Source organism: Lynx rufus, unplaced genomic scaffold (genome assembly GCF_022079265.1).
Source record: "Lynx rufus isolate CCGP_SWC_20201006 ecotype Redwood Valley unplaced genomic scaffold, mLynRuf1.p SCAF_15, whole genome shotgun sequence".
Lineage (NCBI taxonomy): Eukaryota > Metazoa > Chordata > Mammalia > Carnivora > Felidae > Lynx > Lynx rufus.
In genome coordinates, this window is record NW_025814829.1 from 63947797 (window position 1) to 63973989 (window position 26193).

The 26193-nt window shown below is 57.1% G+C and overlaps 1 protein-coding gene across 1 annotated transcript; it reads right to left on the reverse strand.

The window, feature by feature from the left end:
* Positions 1-26193, reverse strand: LOC124509894 (IQ motif and SEC7 domain-containing protein 1-like). The gene is given in 14 exon segments (XM_047076482.1): positions 1-438; positions 440-565; positions 1841-1890; positions 7297-7401; positions 7404-7472; positions 8317-8478; positions 10981-11080; positions 12297-12422; positions 14381-14410; positions 15137-15276; positions 20175-20341; positions 21876-21998; positions 25031-25177; positions 26081-26193. Coding segments are annotated over 14 exon segments (1896 nt in total).

Here is a 26193-nt window from a genome sequence, read left to right on the forward strand (position 1 = left end):
CTACACAATTGTGCTTATGCTGCTGGGTTTGGCCTTGCTGCTGGTGGGGGGCGGCGGGGCGGGGGGCTGCCCGTGGTGGTGTGCTGCGTGGCCGTGGCCCATGTGGCCCGGGTGGCCGTCATGGGTTGAGGGCAGCGGTGGGTGGCTGTGCACGTGGGCCCCGTAGGGTTGGTGCCCCCCGTGGGGGCCTTGGTGGTACTGGTGTGCATGCTGGATGTGCTGGGGGGGGTGGTATTGGTGGTGGTGGTGGTAGGGGGGCAGGTTCTGCTGCACGTGGCAGTACTGGGCGTGGTGCCCATGCACCTGGGCCTGCGGCAGGCCCTCAGCAGGCCCCTGGTGGTGGCTGGCCCCAGAGTGCTGCACGTGGGGCAGGCCCAGTGGGTGGGGGGGTGGCTGGGGAGGGGCTGAGGGCGGGTGGGCCTGGGGAGGGGGTTTCCCCTCTCTTACTCCCAAATAAGGAGCCCAGGAGGGAGGATGAGTTAGGCATAGTCTGGTGTGGGCGAGATGGACACTCTCGTGTTGATGTAGCTCTCCGGCGCATGTGAGGACTGCTAATGATGGACCCCTAAAAAGGAAATTCATAGAAATCAAAATTAAAAGACCTTACAGCACTTACGTCAGAATGATTTTTTTTTTTTGATGTAAAAAGTTCACCCACTGACTGCTAAGCCTTAGTTAACTCTCTGGCTGCAGAGGGCGGGGCTGGGTGAGGCTGGGTCAGTGCCACCTCCGCTCATGTGACTGGGGGCCACAGGGACCCAGGGTGGCCTTCCACTGAGAGGAGTGGGGATGGGGTAGGGGATGAGGGACGCTCCTGTCTGGTCAAAGCAGCAGCAGCAGCAGCACAAGTGTGACTTCTGCTCTCGTTCTGATATGGAAGGCGGCCTGAGCTTTCGGGTCAGAACGACCGGCCCGGGGGTGCCTGTGAGCGCCATGTGCTGCGTGGAGCAGGCTGGGCTGACGTGCATGAAGAAGAACCCCGTTCCTGCTGAAACTGCGCCATCTGCTCTGCCTGTATGGGCCCCGAGCTTTCTGGGAAGCTGGTGGTAGGGACCGGGCGGGGGGCTCGGGGAACCTTGTCCTTGTTGGAGGGGTGGGGGGGCTGCCTAGGCATTTCACTGCAGCTGCCTACTGCAAACCAAACAAGGAAAAAGAAGGAAAGAAAAAGGTCTGCAAGCTGAGGTTACGATGTGAACAGTAATATAGAAATGGTTGGCAAATGAATGAAATCTCATGAAATCCACACGGAATTTTTTCTTCCTCTCATGGCTTTCCTCCCCCGAGCTAGCTAAGCAATTCCATGATGTCCTGACTGCAGACACACAGCAATTGGAACTCCAGGAAGGAAGCGATGGGGATGGCGGAGCATGGAAGTCAAGAGATGGGCAAAACCCACCCTCCCGCCCCCGACAGTGCGGTTGGAGGGTGCACAGATGCCTGGCGGGTGGTGCTTCCCGCCCAGGAGCAGTGTGGGCAGGCGGGGGCCCTGGGGTGGGGGTGGGGGAGTGCCAGGAAGCCGGGATGTTAACCATGCTTGGGGGGGCCACAGGGGACGGGGTTAAGCGGGAACTAAAACACGGAATCCAGAACCACCCCCACCTCCCATGGGTCCAGCCCAAACAAGCGGTGAGAGGCATGGGCGATTTTAGGAGGGGGGAAGCTGCACTGGGGCTGAGGCAGGCATGGGGGACGGGGCATGTCTGCGCCTCTGTGCAGTAGGGGGAAGGAAGAGCAAAACGGAAAAACAAAACAAAACAAAAAAAAAAAGACTACAGATATAAACCAAGGATCGGGGAGGCAACACACGACAGCCAGCTGGACGTAGGCGCTTCCTACTTACTTCCACATTGCTCTCGAGTGATCCCACACTGCTGCGACCCCCTCGCCTCCCTGCCCAGAACATGCAATACCAGAGGTTAGACACGGACACGAGGCCGGGCCGCCGCCTGCCTGGCCCTGGGTCACCACTGCCGCAGGCGGGGGGGGGGGGGGGAGGGTCGGAGGACTGGTTCCGTAGGGAAGCCCGTGGGATGGCAGTAATGAGTTTCAAAAGAAAAAAAAAAGGAGGGGGAGTTCAAAGAAAAAAATTCCTTTTCAACCAGCCCCAACTTGATACCCCTTCTCCTGGACTGGCAGTCTGTTGGTGGGGGGGTGGGGGGGTGGGGGGGGATGCCTCCTGGAGGGCTGGGCGCATGCACAGCGGGGGCCAGATGCCCTGTGCTCCAGCCACCTGCCAACAGGGGATGGGACAGGGGCAGCTTCTCCAATGGCTCAAGACAAACAAGATGTGGTCCTGTGCGGCCCTGACTGCGTGGATTTCACATACATATGTATATGTATATTCACACATACATATACATCTCCCCCCTTGCAGGCAAGGTGGGGTTGATGGTTAGGAGGAAACTAAACGTGGTGTCCTGTCTTTTCCTTCTGGGGAGCTCAAATGTGCTGGTGCTTCTGGAGCCAACTGTTTGGTTTGTGCAGTGCCCTGGCCAGGGGCAGGAGGCAGGGTCAGGGTCTGCTGGGAGAGCCCAGAGTCCTGCTTCCCTTCTGCGGGTACCGCCCTTCCGGATGCCACAAGTGCTCCCTCAGCTGTGAGCGCTGCCTGCCGATGGCTTTCTACTACCCCCCGGCACATGGCATATAGTAGGCACTCAATATATGTTGGCTGTGTTACAGGAAGGCTGTGTCTTCTTGGTTCTGGAGCCCAAAGGCTCAGCCTGGCCTCCAGGGTCCTTTTGGAGGCCCTCTCCATGGATTCCTGCAGGACACTGAGGCTGGCAAGAATGGTGGGTGCCCAAGCTTCGGGGTCCGGTCTCTGTCCAGCCCTCAGGAAAGCAGATAGGAAGAGGGGACAGAGAAGGGGCCGCCCACTTGATGTTCTGGAGGCTTCCACCTGTTCAGCCCTGGCCACGAGCCGAACACATTTGTTCTTGGTCAGGCCCCGCAGCAATGCAGTACAGGTGTCCCTTTGTGCCAAGGAGGAGGAGGAGGTGGAGGCTGAGGCTCATGGACCGACTGTCCAATTCCACAGTGAGCGAGCGGGGCTCACACCCAGGTCTGCCTGTCCATCTCTGGGGCTGGGAAGCTTGGCCATGCTGCCTTCTGAGCGGAATGCAGGCTGAGTGAGCCCAGGAGCCTGAAAGGTGGAAAGGTTGCTACGTGCCTCTCTGTGGCCAAGAAGCTGGCCCTGTGTGGGGTAGAGAGTGGGTCTGTGGGTCCTTCAGGCCTCACCGTGGCATCTGAGTGTACTGGGATGGAGCCTTGATCTTGGGCATACAACAGTGGACTCGGGGGACATTCGGTCCCTTTGCTTGGCCTGCCAACCCCCAAACCTGAGTCCCAGCTGGGAACTTTGCTTGACTCTGGCATGTGTGAGAGGGCTTCAGAGCTCGCTCAGGACAGGGCCACACAGAAGATTAGGGCAAGAGTGTTTTCCACCAGTTGCTGAGGACCAGGGAGAACCACGTAGGACCTGGCCCTTATTCCCAGCTGGAAGAAAGATGAGGGTCGTCACATATCCTCATCTTTCAGCTCGTATGAGAAGAGAGGGTGGCCATCTTCCCTTCCTGCTTTTTGTCCCAACACAGTGGTCCAGGGACATAGAGCAGAACGAGGCTTTTTGGCTGAAGAGGTAACCCCACCTGGCACTCCTTTGATTCTTTAGCACAGTTTCTGCATCTGTGAAATGGGTACGCGCCTTCCTCTGAGTAGGGTAGACGTGAGCATCAGATACTCGGGATCTTGTGGCACCATGCAGAAATGCTGAAGTCAGATCTCTGCTGTCTCTGCAGTTTTAAAATCAGCTCTCTGGCCCCTCGAAGCCTAGAGGGCTCCTCTAACTGAAAACCAGGGACACAGTAAGGCCAGCCCGCCCCACCAGTGCCCAGCAATGTCTTCCGACTGATGTGCTTCTCTCAAGGGGACTTAGGCCAGGCCTGGAGCTAGGTTTGGGGGCTCTGTGTGGTATCTGACCTGAAGTACAACAAAACCCTCCTCCTCCTGCCCCCAAATGGGCCAAGACTTAGGACAGTTTTAACTTGGATGTCTTTGAGTGATGCTAAGTTTCTCAGAATCCATCTTTTCAACTTCCCAAATAAGCATGAGATGTGAGGTATCCCTACCTCACTGCTGTCTACAGTCAAGTCCCAGAGCCCCTAGTCATGGGCACACCCCACAGACACCTGCTCGCTATAGACCTGTGTCCGGGTGTGTGCACACAGGTGCACATCATGTGCTAATGGAGATGAAGCATGCTGGGAAAGTGGCTCTCGCCCATGCACCCACACTATCCCTCACCTGCACTCTACCTCCTGCTACACTCCCTCTCTCTTGGGGGGGGAGGGGTCCTGCACCAGCCACAAGTGAGCCCTGCCCCACCCAGTGCCTCTCCCAGAACCTGATCAGGCCCTGCCAGGCCAACCGTGGCCAGAATCAGTAACCATGTCTGGAAGGAGTTCCCAGCATGGCTCTTCACAGCCTTCTCCTGCTTCTTGGTATCGGCACAGAATGCAGCAAGAGCTCTCAACCCAGGGTCCTACCCTGTGGTCCTTAATAATGCTGGAGGCTGAGCAGGTGCTGCTTTGGACACTGGCCACCGGGAGCCACCAAATCTCCCCTGAGAGGGCTTCCCGGGTTCCCTGGGGCAGAACATGGCAGGTCTCTGGCTAGGCCCCGGAGCAATGACAAGTGCAGGCAGGTCCCATGGCCTCTGGGAGACATCCTCTCTCTGGAGACTGATGTTGGGCAGCTTCGCTGGGAGGGGCAGGAGGACCCTGGGGGCTTAGGGATAGTGTCGATCATGACTTGACTGATGTGGGCCAGGGGTTAAGGCCGCAGTCACACCTGTGTCCCCGGTCCACGCAGGCCCTTGATCGCAGGCCGACAGGGCTCTGGTGCCACTGAAATGAGCATGGATCCCAGACGAAGGAAGACCGTGTAGAGAGAATTGGTGGTGGGGGGTGGGGGGATCCACGTCTGAAGTGTGTCGTCACCCGGAATGACGTGTGATTGCAGGTCCAGGGCAGACGCCCCCAGAGCAGTGACGTGCCAACAACTGAGCGCTAGCTTTCCTGAAGGGAGAGAGTATCCCCGAGGCCTTGCCTCTTCTCCAGCAGCCCTCTTAGTGAGGGCCACGGTGGGGAGAGTGACATTGCCTCCGGAGAGCTTCACTCCGACCCAGGCCGGGGCACGTCTTTGGGTGCTGAGCCCAGCATCTTCCTGGATGGCTGCCGACATTGGCCGGTCTCCCTCTGGAGACTGCACGTGGAGGGCTCCCAGTCTGGGGCCTTGGCAGCTGCCAGGACTCAAACACACCCTCCAGGCTTCCTGGGGACATGGAGCTGCCTTCCCAGGGGATTCTTCACATGGTCTCCTGGGAAGACTCAATCCCTAGAGTTTTTCTTAGTTCAGAATGTCCAAATGACAATGGCAACGGCGATGATAGAAGGAAAGCAGCTGAACCTCAGCGCTCTGTCCCTCACACAGGCCTGGGGGTGCAGCTCTATCTGACCCCCAGGAGCTGGAGTCCTAGGTGTGGCTGGCCACGCTGGGAGCGTCGGTTTCAACAGAGCCACTGTTACCTGAGGGACTGGACGGGACCCATCCGTCCTCCAGGTGCTGCATCAGGGAACAGAGAGGCCAGGCCTAACGCCACTGCACAAACCCAAACAGAGGTCCCAGCTACCAGCCTGCAGAGGCCCAGAGCTGTCCAATTATGTTTAGCTGGGTTTAACAAGCCATAGGGAAAACCAGTGGTTCTCAACCCGTGGCACTTTGCCAACCAGGGGTGATTTTTGCCCCCCAGAGGACCCCTGGAAACTTCTGGAGACATTATTGTCTGTTATGACTGGGGGTGGGGATACTCTTGGCATCTCGTAAGTAGAGGCCCGGGATGCTGGTAAATATCCTGCAGTGCACAGGACAGCACCCTCCAACAGCACGGAATTATCTGGCACAAAACGTCAATGGTGCTGGGGTTGAGAAACCCTGGGTAAACCCTCATGCTGGCAATGGATTTCTGATTTTTACTATGAAAAAAAAAATGACAGGACAAAATAAGAACAAAAAAATTCCAACTCAAAAAAAGAAAAAAAAGAAAAAAATTTCTGGGAAATGAGTAAGCTGGAGGGAGGCAGTGCGGCCGGTGGGGCAGGTGTGGGATGGAGTCATGATCAGGCTCTTTTAGTAGCAGGGCCCAGGGCTGGCCACGAGGTAATGTCCGAGGCAGGGTGGGGCGGGTGAGGCCCCGAGAAGGGGAGGGGGCTGCCGGGTCCCTGGAGAGGAGGCGGCTGATCTTGGCCCGAGAGGGTCTTTTCCGACAACCCAGGGCCTGCAATCAGGCTCCTAGAGCCGGGACACCTGGAGCCGCGTGCCCTCTGTGGGACAACGTCCTGTAACCTCTGCTCCATTGTAGCTGGAGCCTCCTCCCAGGAGAAGCTGCCTGTTGAGACGTGACTGGGGGGCTTCAGGGGCTGTCCCTCCACAGCTTCTCTGACAGCACTGCAGGCAAAGCAGGCTAAACAACACTCACGGGCGGCTGGCCCAGGGGACCCGGCCGGGCGAGCTGCCCCCAAAAGCTCCCTGACGCTCTAGACACACCTTCTCCCCTGGGAAATCTGGGAGGCTCTAGGGGTGCTGCTTGCTTAGGGGTTAAGAGGCCGGCAGCAAATAAACACACACAGAAAGAAAGAAACAGTAACAAAAACCACGGTTGTGCCAGGGCTCCCCCCCTCTCCCCACCGCCCCGACATCCAGGGGGCAGCTGCGGCCACTGCCTCTGGGCTGGATGGGGGCCCAGGTTTCCCAGGAAGGGAGACCTCCGTGAGGGAAATGAGACCAGGGACAGTGGGAGAGGGGGTTCTCCAAACACAGTTTCGAGGGCTTCACTCCATTTCATTCATCAGCATAAAACACAGGGACACGGCAGCACAGAGGATAAGGGACACATCCATCAGTGGGGCCTGGCTCACTCTGTGTGAGAGCAGTTTCTGGAAAATAAATAAAAGAATAAATAAAACCCCTAGAAGAAGAAAGGGAGAATAGGGGTAACCTCCTGGCTGTTCTGCCTTGACAACCGGATCCTGTTTCCTCTGGCCTTTTTGGGACGCCCTCTCTGTGTGGTCAGATGCTACTACGGTCTGGGGACAGTCACGGGAAACCCAACGGCACTCCGTCCCAGCCCTGCCGCCACCAGCCGCCACTGCGGTCCTTTCCTGGCACGCAACGCGTGCCCCAGCTGCCCGGTCTGAGTCCTGCGTGCGCTGGGCTAGGGAGGGGGTCCTGACCCGCTCTTACCCGCGTCGGAGAGGTCCCGCAAGGAGCTGCTGAGGGCGCTGCGCTTGAGGCCCTCACCGCTGGTGTAGCTGTCATCCAGGCAGGCTCGGCTCAGCGTCCCTTGCTGGACTCCTTTTTGAGGCTGGAGCACTGGGACATGCTGGGCCGCACGACGCCTTTCTGCTTCTCGAGCTCCGCTGAAACAGAGGGGGCGAGGGACCAGTGAGAAAACAAAGCCTTGAGGGGGAGGCCCTGGGCCCTCTGTGTAGGCTTGGCATCGCGCCCAGCTGCCATCTGTTTGGCCTGAGGAAAAGTCAGGGCCCACGGTTGTCTTGGGAAAGAAAGAGAAGGTGTGAACGCTGCCTTTGACAAAAGGGAGCTAGGAGGAAACTCTGAAAGGGAGGCTGGAGAGGCACGGGCCTTGGGGTCTGCAGGAAAGACCGTCACTTTGCAGGCTTGAGGGCTGGCAAGGAGACTGGCTGGCCTGGGTCTGTGGATGAGCAAGGGGTAACCCGACCTTGCTGTGGGTGGGGCCCAAAGGTGGGGGTAGTTGTGTGTCTCCAGGGAGTGAGGCTTGGAGCCAGGAGAGAAAAGATGATAATCAGGTCTGATGAAACCCACAGGATAGGCTTGGTGGTGACTTCCCTGACTTCTTTCGTGGAAGACGAAAGAAGAATAAGCACACCAAGGGGCAACGAGATCAGCTCCGGATGTCCGGGAAATCTCGTCTCGTGGGGTGACGGGGGAACCACGCTCTCTCAGGGCATGCCATGTGGTCCCACAGGCAGGATGGGCCTGGGCCGCGGAAGCCCTCACTCTCACGCGGAGGCCTCTGCTGCCCTCCCCACGCCACCTCCTCTGGCCCGGGTATGGGGGCTGCCCTGTCACAGGGCTGTGGGAAGGCCAGGTGAGACCAAGGCACCTCACTTTTGTGGGTCCCCAGAGTCCCTGGCACCAGATGGGAGCCAACGGCCACGTCCAGCAAGTCCCATGAGATGCCGGGGCTGCTGGCTCTTCCTCTCCAGGGGGCCTGGGACTTACACTCTATCCTGTGCTTCTCCATCTCCTGCACTTCCGTGATGGACTCCCGCAGGTAGTCGGTGAACTTCTTCCGGTCTTGAGGATTGGGAGCGTTAAAGTTTATTAACACTTTGATGTCTGCTCCGGGGACAGCAGATGTGAGCCGGATGCCATTGGGGTAGTCTACAAAGCAGAAGGGGAGGAGAAGAACCCATGGATCCCTGGGTGCTCTCTGCACTCTCTCTGCTGGTCAAGGAAATGCTAAGTCTAAGGGTCCAGGCTCTCAGCAGACACGTCTAACCAGGGAGGAAAGGCATCCACAGGGCAGACCAGAGAGACTGCCAGGAAATCCCCATCTCCTGACTTGGGTCTGTGTTGTTCTATGCAGAAGTCTGGGGCAGATTTGGCCAATCTGAACAGAGGTCAGGGCCCCCATCCTTCCTCAACCTGAAGGTCATGGAGCCTAGACCCTTCAAGTCAAGGTCCTTGGTCATTGCCTGAAGCTCGAGAATGGCCAGGGGTGGAGTCCAGGAGTCACAGTCAGTGTCCTGTGCTGGGGGGAGTCTTATCTGGTCTCCCTGGGAAATTCTGAGTGCACACTGAGCTCTGTTCTCTCACAAGTGGCCTCCAGACCCTCAGTTCCCTTGGGTGCTTCATGGGGGCCCCATACCCAATGCACTGTATGCTGAGTGCTCGGTCTTTCTGGCCTGTGACCTGCCTGGTGCCACCTCAAAGCTCACAGAGTCTCTGTGGCTTTGGTCCCCTGGTAGCGCCTCTCTCCTCAGCGGGAATCAAGCATCAGCTACTGGATGTTTGGAGGTTCTTGGTCCAAACACCAATCCCACTTTTGCTCAGACCTAAGTCAAGGCTGGGAACTCAAATGCCTAGTGTGTTCCCATAAATGTAGGAAGTAAACCACATGAGACTGAGCAACAGAGTGAGTGTGTGGGGGGGGGAGGGGCGTGCAGCCCATGACAGCCACATGACGTGGGAATGTGGGCCTAGCAAAAACCTTCTTGGTTTTCAAGAAAACTCAAAAATATCTAAAATTTTAGTTATTTTGTTTTTTAATTAAAATTTTTTTAACATTTATTTTTGAGAGAGAGAGAGAGAGAGGCAGAGTGTGAGGGGGGAGGGGGCAAAGAGAGAGAGAGGGAGACAGAATCCAAAGCAGGTTCCAGGCTCTGAGCCATCACCACAGAGCCCGATGCAGGGCTCAAACTCACAAACTGTGAGATTATGACCTGAGATGAAGTTGGACGCTTAACGGACTGAGCCACCCAGGTGCCCCCAATTTTAGTAATTTTAGATATTAAGTATCAGCTCAACAAATTTTTTAAAATGTGTAAACCAAACACATAACTGGGCTGCGACTGACCCACGGCTACCACTTTGAGATCCCTGCTACGAAGGCATGTCCCATAGAAATGTCAGTGTCGACTCTTGGGCTTATGCCAGGACCTTGGGTTCAGGGATGAGGGCTGAGCCCTGGGAATGTAAAAACGAGGAGGGCACAGCCTCTGCCTGCGGATTCAGTCTGGTCGGGCCCACTGCTGGGAGCATCACAACCACTGCCACCCCTTCAGAGAGAGGGCCTGCCGGTCAGGACGATGTGGGGTGGCACCATGCTCCCTGAGGCCACCTTCCACCCTGGTAGAAACCAAGGCAAGGCAGGGATGGCCCAGGCACAGGTCCCTGGTTCTTTTTCAACCTGCAGATTGAAAGCGGATCAGACGGTAGCTTGGCAACCTGTCTGAGAGGATGATGACTTCCCTGCTGCTGGAGATATCATGACGCTCGACTGGAACGGTCCTCCCCTGGGGCCAGTGCAAAATGGGCAGGGCAACAGGACCTCCCCCTCACCCCCCATCTCAGGAGGCCTGGCTCAGCCTACAGCTCAGGGACCTCCAACAGGGACGGGACAAAGAGGGAGAAAGGTAAAGGGAAGGGCTTGGGTATCAGAGAAAGACCAGGTCAACAGAGAAAAGTCAGTGGGGGTGTCAGCTCCTCCCCCAAGTCCTCAGGCCCCATGGCCCACTCATACCCAGAGAAGACTCCAATAACACCTAAGAATAAATCCTGCTCTAAGCACTTCATGTATGGACTCACCTAAGTCCCTGAGGTAGGTGCTATCACCCCACTTTACAGACAAAGGGAATGCGGCCCAGGGACCGCTAGGTCCTGACGCATTTGCACCCGGGCTCTCTGCTCAGGACCGGGCTCCTGTCCTACAGCCCCCCAGGCCTTGCCTGCACCTGTTTGTTTGCCTGTGTTTGCACATCACCTGTGCCATTTACTTGGTGTCTTCCAGGCAAAATTTTATTGGCATAAATCCACTCCACCCTGAATTAAAAAAAACCTTATCCACACAGTAAGAAGACGTAGGGGCAAAAGCAAAGGCAATCACCACCATGTACAATGTTATCAAATTCTCCCCAGGTACTGTTGCTCGTCAGACCCCTGGCCTGCAACCTTCTCTCTGCTGGTGAAGCAGGAATATGGAACACACGTGGGAGAGCTGGGGGAGATCCCCAGGGGGAGATCCTTGGGGAGCACAGCACTTCGTGACTACAAGGTGGGAGTTGTGACACCGTTTCCGCCACGTGGCACACGGCCACGTGTGGACGAGTGTTCCAGCACACACACTCGCGGCTGGGCTGCGGCAGGCCCCCAGCACGGACTTACACTGGTTCTCGAAGAGCTGAACCTGCATGTCGTACAGGGAGAAGGACTGTCGGAAGCTGTACATCACCGAGTTCTTCTTTTTCTGGAAGATCTTGGTCACCTGAGGGCCGCCAGAGACAGAGGCTGAGTTGTATCGCCTGCACCGCTCAGGGGCAACTCTGGGCCCTCGGGATTCTGACTGAGACTAACATCAAAACCCTCTCGGCAGTGCAGAGGTCGGGAGGCCTCTGGGGCAGGGCAGGCCTGTGTGTCCAGGCACATCCTGACATGGATGCTGGCTTCCGCTCCTGTGAATCCCAGCTGTCATCCTGGCTGGCGACGAAGCCCCTCAGCAGAGAGGTGGCAGGCGCCGCACTGCACATGACCCCAAAGGCGCCAGGCCGGGCTCGGACACCCAGGACCCCACCTGAGCTCTGTGACTGCCTGAGAGATTTTGGAGGAGGAAACGGAGGCTCAGGAATTTGAAGTCACTTGCTTGAGGTCAGGGACCCTTGACAAAGACTTGAAACCCACAGGTCCAGATTCCAACCTCAGCAGTCAGAGAGAAGTGGCTGGTCCTCAGGCAGGTAGGGGTCAGGGACAAGGGCCTCTAGCAAGAAAGCCCGGGGCATGCAGGAGAGACAAAGACCCAAGTGACAGTTTCCCCCCGTTGTCTCCAGGGGCATCTTTATCCCCGGTGGCCAGCATCCATGCCACCTTTTTTTGGGCAAGAGCTCCGCAGTTTCCCTTTGGGGAACCCCCTCTCTGCCACCCAGCACTCCTGGGGGTGAGCAGTGACCCAGGTTTAGCCAATGAGACAGCACTGCACCTGCCTGGCCCCTGTGAGCAGCTCAGGCATGGGCACGGGAACCAGTGAGACCTCTGCCCGGACTCTTCCCAAGAAAATCCCCCTGGTGGCCGGGGATGCAGGGAGGGGGCAGGATTAAGCCTGCAACTGCCGAGACTGACTTTCTCTTTGTGAACAGAGCTCCTGAGAAGGGAGCCCACGCAGCTGAGAGACAGAGAGCCTAATAAAGGAGTCCCGCTGACACTGTGTAAGCTTCTATAAATAGTTGGGGCTGAAGACCCACACCCCCCTCTGGGCTTTTACATAAGCTGATGAAGCCCTGTTTTCGTCAGCCGCGCTGTGAGTTAGATTCTGCCTCTTGTAACCCAAAACCGTGGGGCTGACCCCATCCCCTTCACCTCCACCCCACGCACGTAGGTGCCTTTCCCCAAGCACAGGCACACAAGGCCAGATGGGAGACCGGAGCTGCAGTTCAAGGCCGCCCCAAGCCACGGGTCCCAGCCACGACACGCTCTGGGGAACCACATACCACCAGGAGGTCATTAAACAGGAAGATTTCTCGCTGGTGCAGCCCGAGCTTCTGGGGCTTGTTTGGGTCTGGAACCTGGAAGAGCCAGCAGTAGCAGACCAGCCGCTGGTGGGGCAGAGAGAGCACCTGTATGGGGAGGAAGCACTGCGTCAGCCCCCAGCCCCTCCGTTGCAGTCCCTGTGCTCTGGGAACCCAGCCTGTGGGCCTGGCCTTCGAAAACGCCTTCTCCCACCAACCGCACACAGCAGACGTGTCTGGACTCCTTGCAACTTTCCCTGCTTTTCCTCAGGAGCTCTCCTGAAGGGCCGTGGAAAGCGTCCCTGCCTCTCACGACACCTCCTTTCCTTTCCTTCAGGCAGGTCCCAGACGTCTTAGAGCATCATGTGCACACCAGAGCCCCCACAGTGAGGAATTTGTGATTTCTCAGTCCCCACAAAGTGCCCATCACACACACAAGCCTGTTAGTCCCGGCAAAGATTTCTCCAGAGTGTCTACTTGAGATGAGGACACTGAGGCACAGAGAGGTTGAGCAACTTGCCTCAGCCACACAACTGGGAAGGTGCAGAGAGGAGAGAGGATTCCAGGCCCCTCCTAAAGAATCCCGACGTGGCTCTGGGCTGATGGCTCGGAGCCTGGAGCCTGTTTCCGATTCTGTGTCTCCCTCTCTCTCTGCCCCTCCCCCGTTCATGCTCTGTCTCTCTCTGTCCCAAAAATAAATAAACGTTGAAAAAAAAAATTAAAAAAAATTAAAAAAAAAAAAAAGAATCCCGACGCTTTTGGGGCGCCTGGGTGGCGCAGTCGGTTAAGCGTCCGACTTCAGCCAGGTCACGATCTCGCGGTCCGTGAGTTCGAGCCCCGCGTCAGGCTCTGGGCTGATGGCTCAGAGCCTGGAGCCTGTTTCCGATTCTGTGTCTCCCTCTCTCTCTGCCCCTCCCCCATTCATGCTCTGTCTCTCGCTGTCCCAAAAATAAATAAACGTTGAAAAAAAAATTTTTTTTTTAAATAAAAAATAAATAAATAAAAAAAAAGAATCCCGACGCTTCTGATGGTTCCCTGCCCCAACTCCTCGGCCGGCAGCCACACCACCCCGTGGGGCCTGGCCTGGGCCTCCACGCGGAGCACGCCTGCCATGAGTTCACGTGAGCCCCCACTCTGCTGAAGTCCAAGCCACTCACAAGGCCAGGTACAACCTGTATGGTGTCTAAGGACTGTGATGACAAGTCACTGGGGAGGCCCAGTGGTGGCTCTGAGAGCACCCAGGCTCACGCAGGACACAGCGGGTTAGTAAAGGGATGTGTTGGCAGGGAGGGTTCACTCTGCAACGGGTGCCCTGGTGGTGGGAGGCCCAAGCTCAGTGCATCAGGAAGATGGGAGGAAGGGCTTGGCCCAGGCTGGCGTGCTCAGGGAGGGGCATCGTTTGGAATAAAAGTGTGAAGGGGAGAGGATGGCGGGAGGCGGGGCTGGAGAGGTGGGTGAGGGCTGGCCACGGCAGCGTCTAGTGGTTTGTCTCTAGGCCAAGGTGGGAAGAGGGGGGAGCAGACAGGTTTGTGACGCTGACTCTTGCAGTGCAGGCTGCCGGGTGAAGGGTAAAGACGGACACATAAGGAAAGTGCCACGTGACTGCAAGGCTAGCCTTGCTGCTCCTGGGGTGAGCAGATAGGCAGACCTGCTCAAGGTGGTGACAGTGGAGTGTGGGCGGCAGAGGGTGGGTTGCGTGGGCAGGCCTGCAATGGCCCATCAGCCTCATCTGTTTTGGGCACAGTGCCTCGGGTCGGAGGCAAGCCTTGGCCTCTGTGCTCAACCAGGCCGGGTGAGAGGGAGGGACACCATCTGCCCTGGCCTGACGGTACACAACCCTCCCCAGGTGGCTGCAGTCTGGGCCTGCAGAGGTTCAAGGCTGGGAGAACTATGAAAATCAAATTTCTTATCACTCCGGAAAGGAACTCAAGCAGCCAGAATTGTGGATCTGGGAACCAGGGGATGCAGGGAGGTGAACACAGAACATGGTGGACCTCCCTGCCCCCACCCCAACCCCAACCCGGGGCGGGATATCAGCCAGGATGTAAAAGCAGAGGGATACTCACACAGCCAAGCCCGTGATGCAGGGATCCAATCTATGTGGGAAACATTAAACAAACAAGAAAAGATATTAATGATCCAAAGCATGCACCTGGGACCTGAGAGAGCTAATGGGGTGACATCCGAGTAGGTAAGCACCCCTCCAGAGGCACGTTCCCATAGCCTTTGTCCAGACATGCCACACACAGCTCAGGAGACCTCCTCGCTGCCAGAACTTGGAAAGGCCGATAAGGGCATTCCCAGGCCACCAAGGGACCACTAAGCAACTTGGGCTGGTTTCTTTTTTTTTTTTTAATTTTTTTTCAACGTTTATTTATTTATTTTTGGGACAGAGAGAGACAGAGCATGAACGGGGGAGGGGCAGAGAGAGAGGGAGACACAGAATCGGAAACAGTCTCCAGGATCTGAGCCATCAGCCCAGAGCCTGACGCGGGGCTCGAACTCACAGACCGCGAGATCGTGACCTGGCTGAAGTCAGACGCTTAACCGACTGCGCCACCCAGGCGCCCCTGGGCTGGTTTCTTAAGAGCCTCAGGCTCTCTTTAAATATAACCCAGGGCCAATGGTTATTATTCCCCAATATCAGGCAGGAGCCACCCTAAACCTAAAGGAACCGCCCCCCCCAACTATGCCCCGAAGAAGCCAGGTTCCAAATGGCATCAGGGCCCCTGTCCAAAGCTAATGCCAGTGGGGCAGGCCTGGGGTCGCATGGAGGGGGGGTGGGTGGGAGTGAGGAGCCAGGGATGCAAGGCCACCACTACCGGCTTTTTCCCCACGATGAGCTTTTCCACCTTCTGCACCTGGGACACGTGGTCCTCGTTGGTTTTCAGGTCCCACTTGCGAATGCGCTCCTAGATCCCAATTAGCATCTCCCGGGGAACGTCCTCACCATCGTCCACACCTGGGCAGGGGACAGTAGCCAGGCATCAGGGCGGGCCAGGGTCTGGGTGGCTGTGGCACCACTCAGCTTCGGGGCCCCAGGCTCACCCCTGATTTACCAAGTTTCTAAACCCAATCAGAATATCAATCCCTTTCATCAATCCTCAGCAGAACCAAAGACCTTCCAGACCCACAGCCACTGAACACCTTCAGTCAATTATGAAATGCCCTAGGATCCTTCCACCAGGACAAAGCCAGCATAGCCACCCAGATCAGCACGCAGAGGGCTGTGCCAGCTTCCAGCCATGCTCCAAGGGCTTTGTAAACATCAGCTTGCTAATCCTGACCATGGCCCCGCTGGGTGGGTGTGACCGTCTCCATTCCACAGCTGGGAAAGCAAGGCTCAGGGAAGGGCCCGGGGTTGGGGGTGGCTGTGAAGCTGGTGTTTGTGGCTTCAGGCTCCCACAGGCGTGGGCCTAAGTTCTTGCTTTGCCCCTCACGAGCTGTGGGACTGAGTCTCTGCGCTGGGGGTCCTCTGTGAAGTGGGCCACCAAGAGCACGGGTGACTTCACGGAGGTCTCGTGAAGAAGACAGAGCAGCGGCGGTGCGTTCCCAGAAAGTGAGAACTCCGTGCACCTGAGCAGCGCCACCAGCTGTTGTCCCACATCACGTGCGCAGAAGCTGGGGTCTGGCCTTGAAGCCAGGTTGTTTTGACGACAGGCATGCACCCTTTCTGCTATACCCTGAAAAACTGCTGCGAGGAAAACTCGGCCCCACTCAGGAGAGAAACACAACCCCACGCCAGTCCTCAGACCACAGACTGGCAGAGGTCCAGAGGTTTGGTAACCTGCGCAGTTGGCGAGGCTGTGGGAAGGGGCCTCCCAGCCACTGCTGGTGGGAGGGTCACAAGTATACACTCAAAGCCCCTCTGGGCCACTGGTTGCATCCTGGGGAAATTTATCCCCATGGGCCATGATGCACAGACCAGGGCACTCATGGCAGCATGGTTTCCAAAGAGCGGAAGACTGGGATTCACCCATTTACCCATTAATAGGGGAATGGTTCAGCCATCCCTGCACGGGTGCAATGGAATACCACACAGCTGCCAGGAAAATGAGGACGACCACAGGGAACCGACACGGAACTGTAAGGGGGAGGGTGTGGCCTTGGGCACACAGGTAGGGGTGGGAGGGGCTCTGCTACTGACCGTTCATACTTTTTATTTAATTTTACAGAGAGAGTGTGAGAGGGGGGAGAGTGGCAGAAGGAAGAGGGGGGGACAGAGAGAGAGGGAGAGAATCCTAAGCAGAGCCCAACACAGGGCTCAATCCCATGACCCTGGGATCATGACCTGAGCTGAAATCAAGAGTCGGACGCTCAACTGACTGAGCCACCTAGGCACCCCACACATTTTTTAAAACCAGACTATTTTTTAGAACTGTGTTTTAGAGCAATTAAGTTCACAGCAAAATTCAGGGGAAAGCCCAGAGATTTCCCTGTAACACCGGCCCCCACCCACTACCAACTTCCCACACCAGAGTCATATATTTATTAGAACCAGTGAACCCACACTGACACACTATTATCACCCAAAATCCATAATTTACATTGGGATTCACTCTTGGTGTTGTGCGTTCGATAATAAACATTTACCGACACGTCTCCACCACCACGGAGTCAGGTGGAATAGTTTTACTGCCCGAAAACTCCCCCGAGCTCTACCTCCTCCGCCCCTCCTCCCTCCAACCCCTGGTGACCACTGATCTCTTATGTCTCCATAGTTTTGCCTTTTCCAGAAGGTCATATGGCTGGCCTCCTATGGTATGCAACCATTTAAGACTGGCTTCCTTCACTTGGTGGTATTCATTTTTAAGGTTCCTCCCTGTTTTCTCATGGCTTCTTTTCTTTTTAGTGCTGAATAATATTCCATTGTCTGCATGGACTACCGTTTATGTATCCGTTCCCCCACCGAACAACATCTCTCGACTGCTGCCAAGTTTTGGCAACTATGAATAAAACTGCTATAAACATCCTATGCAGGATTTTGTGTGGATGTACAGGGTTTTCAATTCCTTTGGGTAAATACCAAAGAATTTGATGGCTAGCTTGTCTTACTTTGTGTTTTTTTTTTTTTTTGAAATTATGTGAGGATAATAGTCATTAAAAAGAAATCAATCTAGAAAACTTAAAAACAAACATCAATAAAAGAAAATCATTGCTCGTCTGGCTGCCATGCTGGTGAGCGATTCCTCCCCCGCTTACCCTCCAACCCCCCAAAGGCACTCCTGCTGAGAGTCTCCCCGGGGGAACCAGAGTGAGGAATTCCAGAGAAAATGTGCCCAGTGTGTGCAGGGGGGAAGGTCTCTTCTACAAACACCAAGCTGGACATCTGCCTGGTGCGGAGCACCAGCCAGGCTGTGGGAGACCAGAGTTCTGCCCCCGTGGACGTGACCTTGGGCAGATCCCTTCCCTCTGCCTTGGCTACCCTTCTGAACACAAGGAAGACTGAAGAGAACACTCCTGAGTTCCTGGCTTGAAAAGATGGGATTTGGAGGGAACGGTCCAGGCTTGGGAGACAGCCGACAGCTCAGTCTCCTGAGAAGTGGGATGATAACTCCCCCAGACTGCTGGGATGGTCGGGTGCAAGGCCGGATACAAACAACAAAGCCACTGATGTGAGGGTGGCCGACTGGCAATCTGACTGAGCAACCCTTCCCTCCCCGGGCCTTCTCTCCTCTGGGCTAATCATTTCAGGCTGCTCCTGTTGTTCCCCATACAGGGGAGTCCCAATTATGTGGGTGAGGTCTAAAGGCAGAAAAAAAAATCAGAGTCAAATCGCAAAGACCTTTAAACTGCAGCGCATGGGGTCACCAACAGCATGCAGCACACAGCCTGCTCTCTGGGCAGCGAGGGAGAACAGGCCTACACGCTAAGGCCACGGGGGACCCTGTGAAGACCAGAATCAGGCTCAGCCCTGTGAGGAGAGACAGCCCCTGTCCCATCAAAGCATCTGCTGGTTGCACTCTTGTGCTCTGGTGCTGAATTGCCATTAAGAAAATTCCCAGACTCCTTAGCTTCCTGGGAACTGTAGCTAAGACCTGAATTCCTTGGGGTCCACAGCACCCCTGAGATCTAGCAGAGGGCCACACACCATGAGTGCTCTGGGCAGGGGATGGCCGTCTGGTTGGTCTGAACCAAGCCCTGCCCCTTGGCTTCCCTGACTGATCAGGTCCTGGAGCCCAGCTGGGAAAAGCGGGCACCTTGGCACTCTTCTGGATGGGCACCCCATTAGCTGGCCTGTTGCAGGGTACCCACCACCAGGGGGCGCACCAGGACAGTTCAAACCCCGGGTGGGGGGAGGGGAGGGCCTTCCTGCCCCAGGAAAGGGGACGACAGAGCGGTGGTTTTATAGGAAATTGAAATGGCGCAACAAAGATCAAAAACTTAAAGTTTTATCATCAGTTCAGAAGACTTAAAGAACTGGATAGGAAAAAAAAATAGCTCAACAAGCTGACAAAGTTGGACCTGATTCAGACCAACTTTTTTCCTTTTTTAAAAAAAATATGACACCCTAAGGGGATCTCAGCCTGCTGCAGCTTGGTGTTTCCCAAGGAAAGGGACATAGTCCCTCCTTCTTCTTGCAGGGACTCCAGGTAAACGAGGACATGCTGTCAGCTAACATGGTGCCACTTGGGAGGCAGCCATCTCCTTTTCAATTCCTTTCCTCTGCAACGACACCAGGAAGGCCTTCCTTCCTGCTGCCCACCGTTAGCTCCTGTCTAACATGGGCCACTCGCCCCGGCCTGGTGTTCTCGTCCACTGAATTCATTTTTACAATGGCTGCCTACGTGTGGCAAATGATACGGTCTTCCTGTTTACAGTGTGCTTATATAAGGTTCCTCTTAAAAATACACACAAGGGGCGCCTGGGTGGCTCAGCCGGTTAAGCGTCCGACTTCCGCTCCGGTCACGATCTCACTGCCCGTGAGTTCGAGCCCCGCGTTGGGCTCTGTGCTGACAGCTCAGAGCCTGGAGACTATTTCAGATTCTGTGTCTCCCTCTCTCTCTGACTCTCCCCCGTTCATGCTCTGTCTCTCCGTCTCAAAAATAAATAAAAAACGTTAAAAAATTAAAAAAAATACACACAAAAGGCAAGTCAGGGGATGCCTGGGTGGCTCAGTCAGTCATGTCCGACTTCGGCTCAGGTCATGATCTCACGATTCGTGGGTTCGAGCCCCATGTCAGGCTCTGTGCTGACAACTTGGGAGCCTGGAGCCTGCTTTAGATTCTGTGTGTGTGTGTGTGTGTGTGTGTGTCTCTCTCTCTCTCTCTCTCTCTGTCCCTCCCCAGCTCCCACTCGGTCTCTCTCTCTCTCAAAAGTAAAATAAACATAAAAAAAAAGTCAAGTCAGTTTCATGAGGAACACGGAGTGTAGGAGAGGGCACAGCAGGGATGGTGGCACAGGCTCTCTGCCCGGCCCCTCCCCTGCCTGGCTTCCCCCCTCCTGCCCTGTTCCCGACTGTGCTCCCTCACATCACCCCATCCGCCTCTGTGGACCATGTCTGGCCTGGCCCTCCCGAGCTGGGCTGAGCTTGCCTACCTGTCAAATCCCTGTGTATCTTTGGGAAACAAGCTAAAACCATCACAGCACAAGACCCGGGTGTGGGTCACTCCGTCCATGCTCCCAGTGTGTGTCATGGAGCGTGACAGGAGTCTGCCCTCTTCAGGATGACTTGCGCCCTGTCTGTGGAGCCGGTGCTCGCCCAAGGCCCCTGTGGGTGATGGCTGGATGTGCTGGAGCCCAGCTCCCTTGCGCTGCCCTGCGCCCAGCGCACTCACGTCCTGGCCCCATGCCCAGCCGGGTGTGTGTGCAGAGTGTGGGATGGCTGTATGCCACAGCCCGGGTCCCGGGGCCGCTCACCTCGCAGGTTCTTGACGAAGTCCTCCAGCTTCATCTTCCGCTCAGGTTTGACGTTGGGGCTGTACATGTCTGTGCTGAGCAGGATGATGGCAAAGGCCAGGATGAAAATGGTGTCTGGGTTCCGGAACTGCCGAACCACCCCAGGGTTGCAGATGCAGTACCGCTGGCTGGGGGCCGGGAGAGGGAGCAGGGTCAGGACCACTTCAGTCAGGGCAGGGAGTGGGTCTAGCCCTCACGCACAGCAGCCATGATCACTTGGGCCCTGGCACCTAATGGCTGAGGCCGGGTGCTGCCTTACAAGCCTCAGTTTCTGCATCTGGTAAACGGGGGTAAATAACACCTGCCAGGCAGAGTGCCGCTCTATCCACTCTCTCCTTCTCACACTGGTTACATCTCCTACCTGTATTTAGGCTGGCAATGCCTTCTTAGGACGAGGACTGCATGCCCCAGTCTCCCTCGGGATTGGATGCAGCCCAGAAGGTGATTAAGTTCTGGCCAATGGGATAAGAGCAGATGGGATGTGGGCATCTTCGAGGCTGTACCTTAAAAGGCAGAGCCCACTCCTCTCCCCTGTGGTGATGGGTGTTGGCCCTGCTCCCTGGGACCCTGAGATGAAGGGAGCCCGGCTTGGGCCTCCTTCATGCCAGCTCAGAGGGAGATGCACTTCCATCTTGTTTCAGCCACGGCTGCTGGAGCATCTTTGTTACAGCAGCTGAAGCAACAGCCTCACTAATGTATTCTGCTTATTGTTCTCATTGCCTCAAATGTGCGCCCCTGCCCCAAACTCCAAGAGGCCCCCATCCACTGGAGACTTCAGGGGGAGCTGGGTGAGGGGGGCAGATCAGAGAAGAAGAACCATGGGGTGCCAGGACTAAGGCAGTGGCTATCACAGCTCAGATGATGTGGGCTTCAATCCTGCCTTTTCCATTAGTGCCGCCACCTCCAAGAAGCCCTCCTGGAAAGAAGTGCCTGAACAACCCCCTGCTCAGGGCCCCAGAGTTGTCCTCCTATTGTGTCCTCATTCCCCACCTTGGCCCCACCAGTGGTGCTGAGCCTGGAGGGCTGGGTCAGTGGCTGACTCGTGTGTCCTATACCCAGCAAGGGCACAGAGGATCCCACCCAGTCACTGTGCACACAGTCCCGGGATGAATGACTGTAGGGTCGTAGCTGCCCTTGACTGTGGGCTCTGTCATGCTAGGCATGGGCTAAGCGTGCCCACATGTCCAAAGGGGTTCAGTCCTTCCACTCTGTCCAGGGTAGGTGCTTTCGTTATCCCCACTCTATAGGCAAGGACGTGAGGCACAGAGAGATGAAGTCACTAGGGCAAAGTCACACAGCTAGTAAGTGGTGGAGCGGGTGCTACAGCCAGGCCGTGTGGCTCTGCAGCTTGTGCTCTGGGTCACTGTGTGAGACTTGCTGCCCTCTGTGAATGGGCAGACGATGGGGACACGGGCTCACGAGTGAGTGATGCTCATGAGGACCTGGAGGAAGACGGACTGTCCAAAAGTCTGCTTCTGGCAATAACCAGCACAGCCCCTGGCATGCAGAAGGGGCCACTGCCTCATCTCCCCAGGCAAGGGCAAGGCCACCTGACCCTGCTTAGGGGAGGGGGTGAAGGGGGATTCGGGCCCCAGCCCTGGGCCTCACGACCAGCAACCTTCCTCTTGCCCACACCCACCCACACCTTGCCTCGCCCCCGACCTGAACGCCTCGATGAGCCGCTCCACCTTCTGAGCCTCCCCTTGGACCCGGATGTGTGCCTGGAACTTCCGGAGAGCTTTGTCCAGCTCCATGGCAGAGAAATCCATCTCGTCTACCACGCAGCTGGAAAGAGACACCAAGGCCACGTCAGCGCCTGCTGCCTGCAGGGCCTCTGCCGGCCTTCCTGCTGGGGCAGAGCGCGAAGGGAGTCAGTGCAGGGGCAGGTGTTGAGCTGCCTGGAGCCAGGACGGCTGGCCGCCTCTTGTCCAGGAGGGTCCTCCGCCGGCTTCCTCCAATCACCAAACACTTCAGATTATGTAGCCTAAAGACCCCCCCTGAAACTATGGGAAGACATTAGTGCTTATATCTATGTGTGTAATTTTTTCTTTTTTCTAAAAATTACCTGAGAGAGACAGAGACAGCGTGAGTGGGGGAGGGGCAGAGAGCAACGGAGAGAGAGAATTGCAAGCAGGCTCCCTGCTGCCAGCGCAGAGCCCGACGTGGGGCCTGAAGTCACACAACTGCAAGATCATGACCCGAGATGACATCAAGGGCCAGACAACCAACTGCGCCACCCGGCACCTCGTACGTGTGTGATTTTCTACAGAGGAGCCAGACAGAGCCTATGGCTGCTCCTGATAAAGGCCGCCGGGGCACAATCAGCTCTTTGGGCGCGTGGTCCACAGGGCACAAAGCGAGATGTCCACAGGGCACAAAGCAAGACGTTACTGCTCCGGTCTGCTCGGGCTGTCCGAGAGGGATGCCAGGAGCACGCGCCCATCTTCTCCAGGAGGAAGCAGAGGCCCAGGGTGCTAACTCGCCGGGCAGTGACTCTGCCCTGAGCCGGTCCTCCCACGTGGAGGGTTTGGGGCGAGGTGCCTGGGTTTTGCCGGGGATTTTCGAGAGGCATCTTGGAGAACCTCTGCCATCCTCATCTGCCAATCCGCCGAGTGGAGGCGGAGCTGACAGAAGGCGTTGGTAACTGGGTTTTGGTTCATTCCACTCATCCCAGCGCTGCCCCCCAGCACAGCATGCTCCGTTTCCTGAACAGAGAAGGCGGGGTCTGCACCAGGGACCCACTCAGCAGGCTCTGGTATCTAGTGTATCCATTTGCAACAAAGCCATGGCCACCTCGGGTGTGGCTGCAGAGGCCTCGGCCATGGGGGGCCTAGTCCTCACTTCCAGGGCCGCCCTCCCTCTGTTGGGTGCCATGGGCTTGGGCATAAACTGTGCTGCCCCCAACTTCTCTGAGTGCTCACAGCTCTGGGGGCAGCATCCTCAGAGGCTGGGGCAGAGCAGGTGGGGGAGGGGGATAGGGCCACACGGAGTAATTTTGCTGACTAGCATCTGAGCTGGACGCCTGGTGTGGGGGGTGGGGGGTGGGGGGGTGGGGGGTGGGGTTAGGATTGCTACTTCTTCAGGCTGCTGCTATTTTCTGATGGGGAAGAACAATGCCTGGATTTCCTACCACCAGCAGCCAGCTTGGGGTGTGTGTGGGGGAATGCAGGAACGGGGGCAGGGGATGGGGGGCTGGCCCAAGACAGCCTAAGGCCCAATTCTCTAAGGACCTCATCTGCTTTCCCCTGGACTGTTTCCTGAGGCTGGGTTAAAGGGAGAGAGGGGCACTAGCCACACTAACAATGCAGCAGGCTTTTCCTGATGGGGGAACACAAATGTCAAGCAGGGAGAAAGCAGCCCGGGTGGGCATGCCCGGTGCCAGGCACAGCCAGCTGCCACCAAAGGCCTGGCTCACTGCATCCTGTGTGCCTGCGCATCTACCTGTGTGTACAAGTGGGTGTCCGTGTGCCCAAATGAGGACAAACATGTGTACGTGAGTCCGGGTGTGTGTGTGGGGATGGGGGGAGCACCGAGGCCAGCCCCTCCCTGAGCCAAAAAAGAGGCCCCAGGCAGATGCCCGCCTCCTCCCAGGGAAGTGTAGAGATGGCGGGAACACGCATGGCCAGGCTCTTCCTTATTGCAGAGGCGCCTCGCCCCAGCAGGCCTGAGCCCGCCCCCCTTGCTTTGTTCTTTCATCCCATGGGGCAGAGCTGGATGGATGGAGGGCGCTGCCCTTGTTACTAACAGTCCGCTCTTTACCCTGCTCTGATTTCTGCTCCTGGCCTACATCTCTGTGCAGCTGCCTGGTCAGGAAAATCCTCAACGGGCTGGAGGTGCTCCCCCAGGCCCTGAGCCACCCTGTGCCATGCTATTCTGCAGCTTTGGCTCCTCCTCTGAGAGAGGGAGTTAGGGAGACCTGGCATCCCCCGACCCCTGCTTGTGAGGGGAAGACAGGGCTTGTGCACAGTAACTGCACTACAACAGACCCAAGGGTCCAAGCGCAGGGTGCCTGTCTACTCAGGGCAGTCTCAAGGAGGAATGGAGAGATTTGGGGTCCGAGCTTTTCAAACTGTCGGCAGTTTCCAGGGATCTGGAAACCCGGCTTTCTGCAGAGTTCCAAGTAGCTGGGAGGGCTCTGGCCGTCAGCCATGGTTGGACTCTCACCCTGAGATCTCCCAGCCAGGAGAGGCAGGAAAGAGGCAGGGGAGGGAGGCTCCGGGGGTCTCTCTGGGCTCCCCACCCCTCGCCCTGAGGGCATGTTGGGACAGCTGGCAGCCAGGCTGGGGAAGGGAGCCCAGAACTCCAACCCCCCAGCCCTGCAGTGGCTCGGCTCTGCTGGAGAGGGATGGAAGTGCTGAGGGTGTGTGCCAGGGGGCCCGTGGGGTCCATGTGTGACATACGGTGCCCGAGGGTGCAAGCACGCACGTATGCGGTAGGGTGTGAGGTACGAACCTGCGGGGGGCGTCCGTTTGTGTCTCAGAGCAATAAAGAGATAAGGGGATGGGGCGCCTGGGTGGCGCAGTCGGTTAAGCGTCCGACTTCAGCTCAGGTCACGATCTCGCGGTCCGTGAGTTCGAGCCCCGCGTCGGGCTCTGGGCTGATGGCTCAGAGCCTGGAGCCTGCTTCCGATTCTGTGTCTCCTTCTCTCTCTGCGCCTCCCCCCTTCATGCTCTGTCTCTGTCTCAAAAATAAATAAAAACGTTAAAAAAAAAAAGAGAGATAAGGGGAGGATTGGGTGTACGCTCCAGCAAGCAGGCGAATCTGACGCTGCGCGCGCCGCAGGTCCCTGCCCCCGCCCCCCCAGCCGTGGAACTCACTCCAGCACATCTCGGTTGAACTGTTTCTGTCGGTTGCCCAGGAACTCGCCGATCATCTGCCTGCTGAGGCCCTTGCGCTGCACCCCCACTGGCGTGTCAGGCACAAAGCCACGTTCGATGAGGTACTGGACGCCCTTCTCAGGCTTCCTGGGGATGGGACGAGACAAAGGCCTGGCCCTGGCTGTCCCAGCCCCTCCTGGCTTGCCTCTCTCCTCCCTGGGTACCCTAAGTGCCCTATCCTGTTCCGCCCGGAGCCCGCAATATGGGGGAACCCGGGAGTGCCCAGACTGTGCACCGGGCGTGGGCTGGGACTGGGCCGCTGGCAGGAGTGTGGGCACGGGTGCTGGAGCAGGGACCCTCCCCACCCCCCTACCACTCTGCACTGCCTGTACTTCACAGCCAGGCAGACTGGAACCCCCTGCCCAGCATATGCTGGCCTGCCCTCCACCCACCAAGAGTAAACAGTCTCTAATAGGCGCTGAGCACTTACTCTGAGCACCAATGTCCAAGCACCTACACATATTAACTTACTTCTCACACTCCCCCTGCCGGTTGGTACTCTTGTAACCTGGGCTGTTTAGGAGCCTGACAGCCCCGTCACCTCACCAGGGGCCTCAACAACCCTTGTAAGGACTTCCTGAGTTTGAACAGAGTCAGGTGCCTGGAATGATCTGTGCGGTAAGCACCGTGGAAGGTTCTCGTGACTAGCTCCAACTTATGGGAGAGGAAGCAAAGGTGCAGCATTGGCCCCTCCTGGGCAAAGGGAGTTTCCGGGAAGCGCTGGGCTGGCCCTGCAGGGCTGAGTGTGTCCACCTGCACTGGGAGCCATGGGGCCCTGGTGGGCTGTGGTGGAGGGAGCCCCCTCAGGGGCTGGGCAGGAGGCCCAGGACAGGCTTGGCTGACCTCACAGGGTGGTGTGACGGGGCCGCATGTGTGACCCTTGGAAAGCAGGTGTCCTCTGACAACCCCTGAGCCTCAGACGGGCCCGAGGAGCTGTGGAACCGCTGTGGTGTACCTGGCACCGTGCAGGGGTGAGGTCAGCAGGGCTACCCGCTAACTGGGAGCCGCCCCCTCCCTTGCTCCAGCAGGTAGAGATCCGTGTACTGCTGTCCCCCAGGAGCCTGGAAGGTGAGAGCCAGTGTCCACCTGTCCCCGTAAACCAT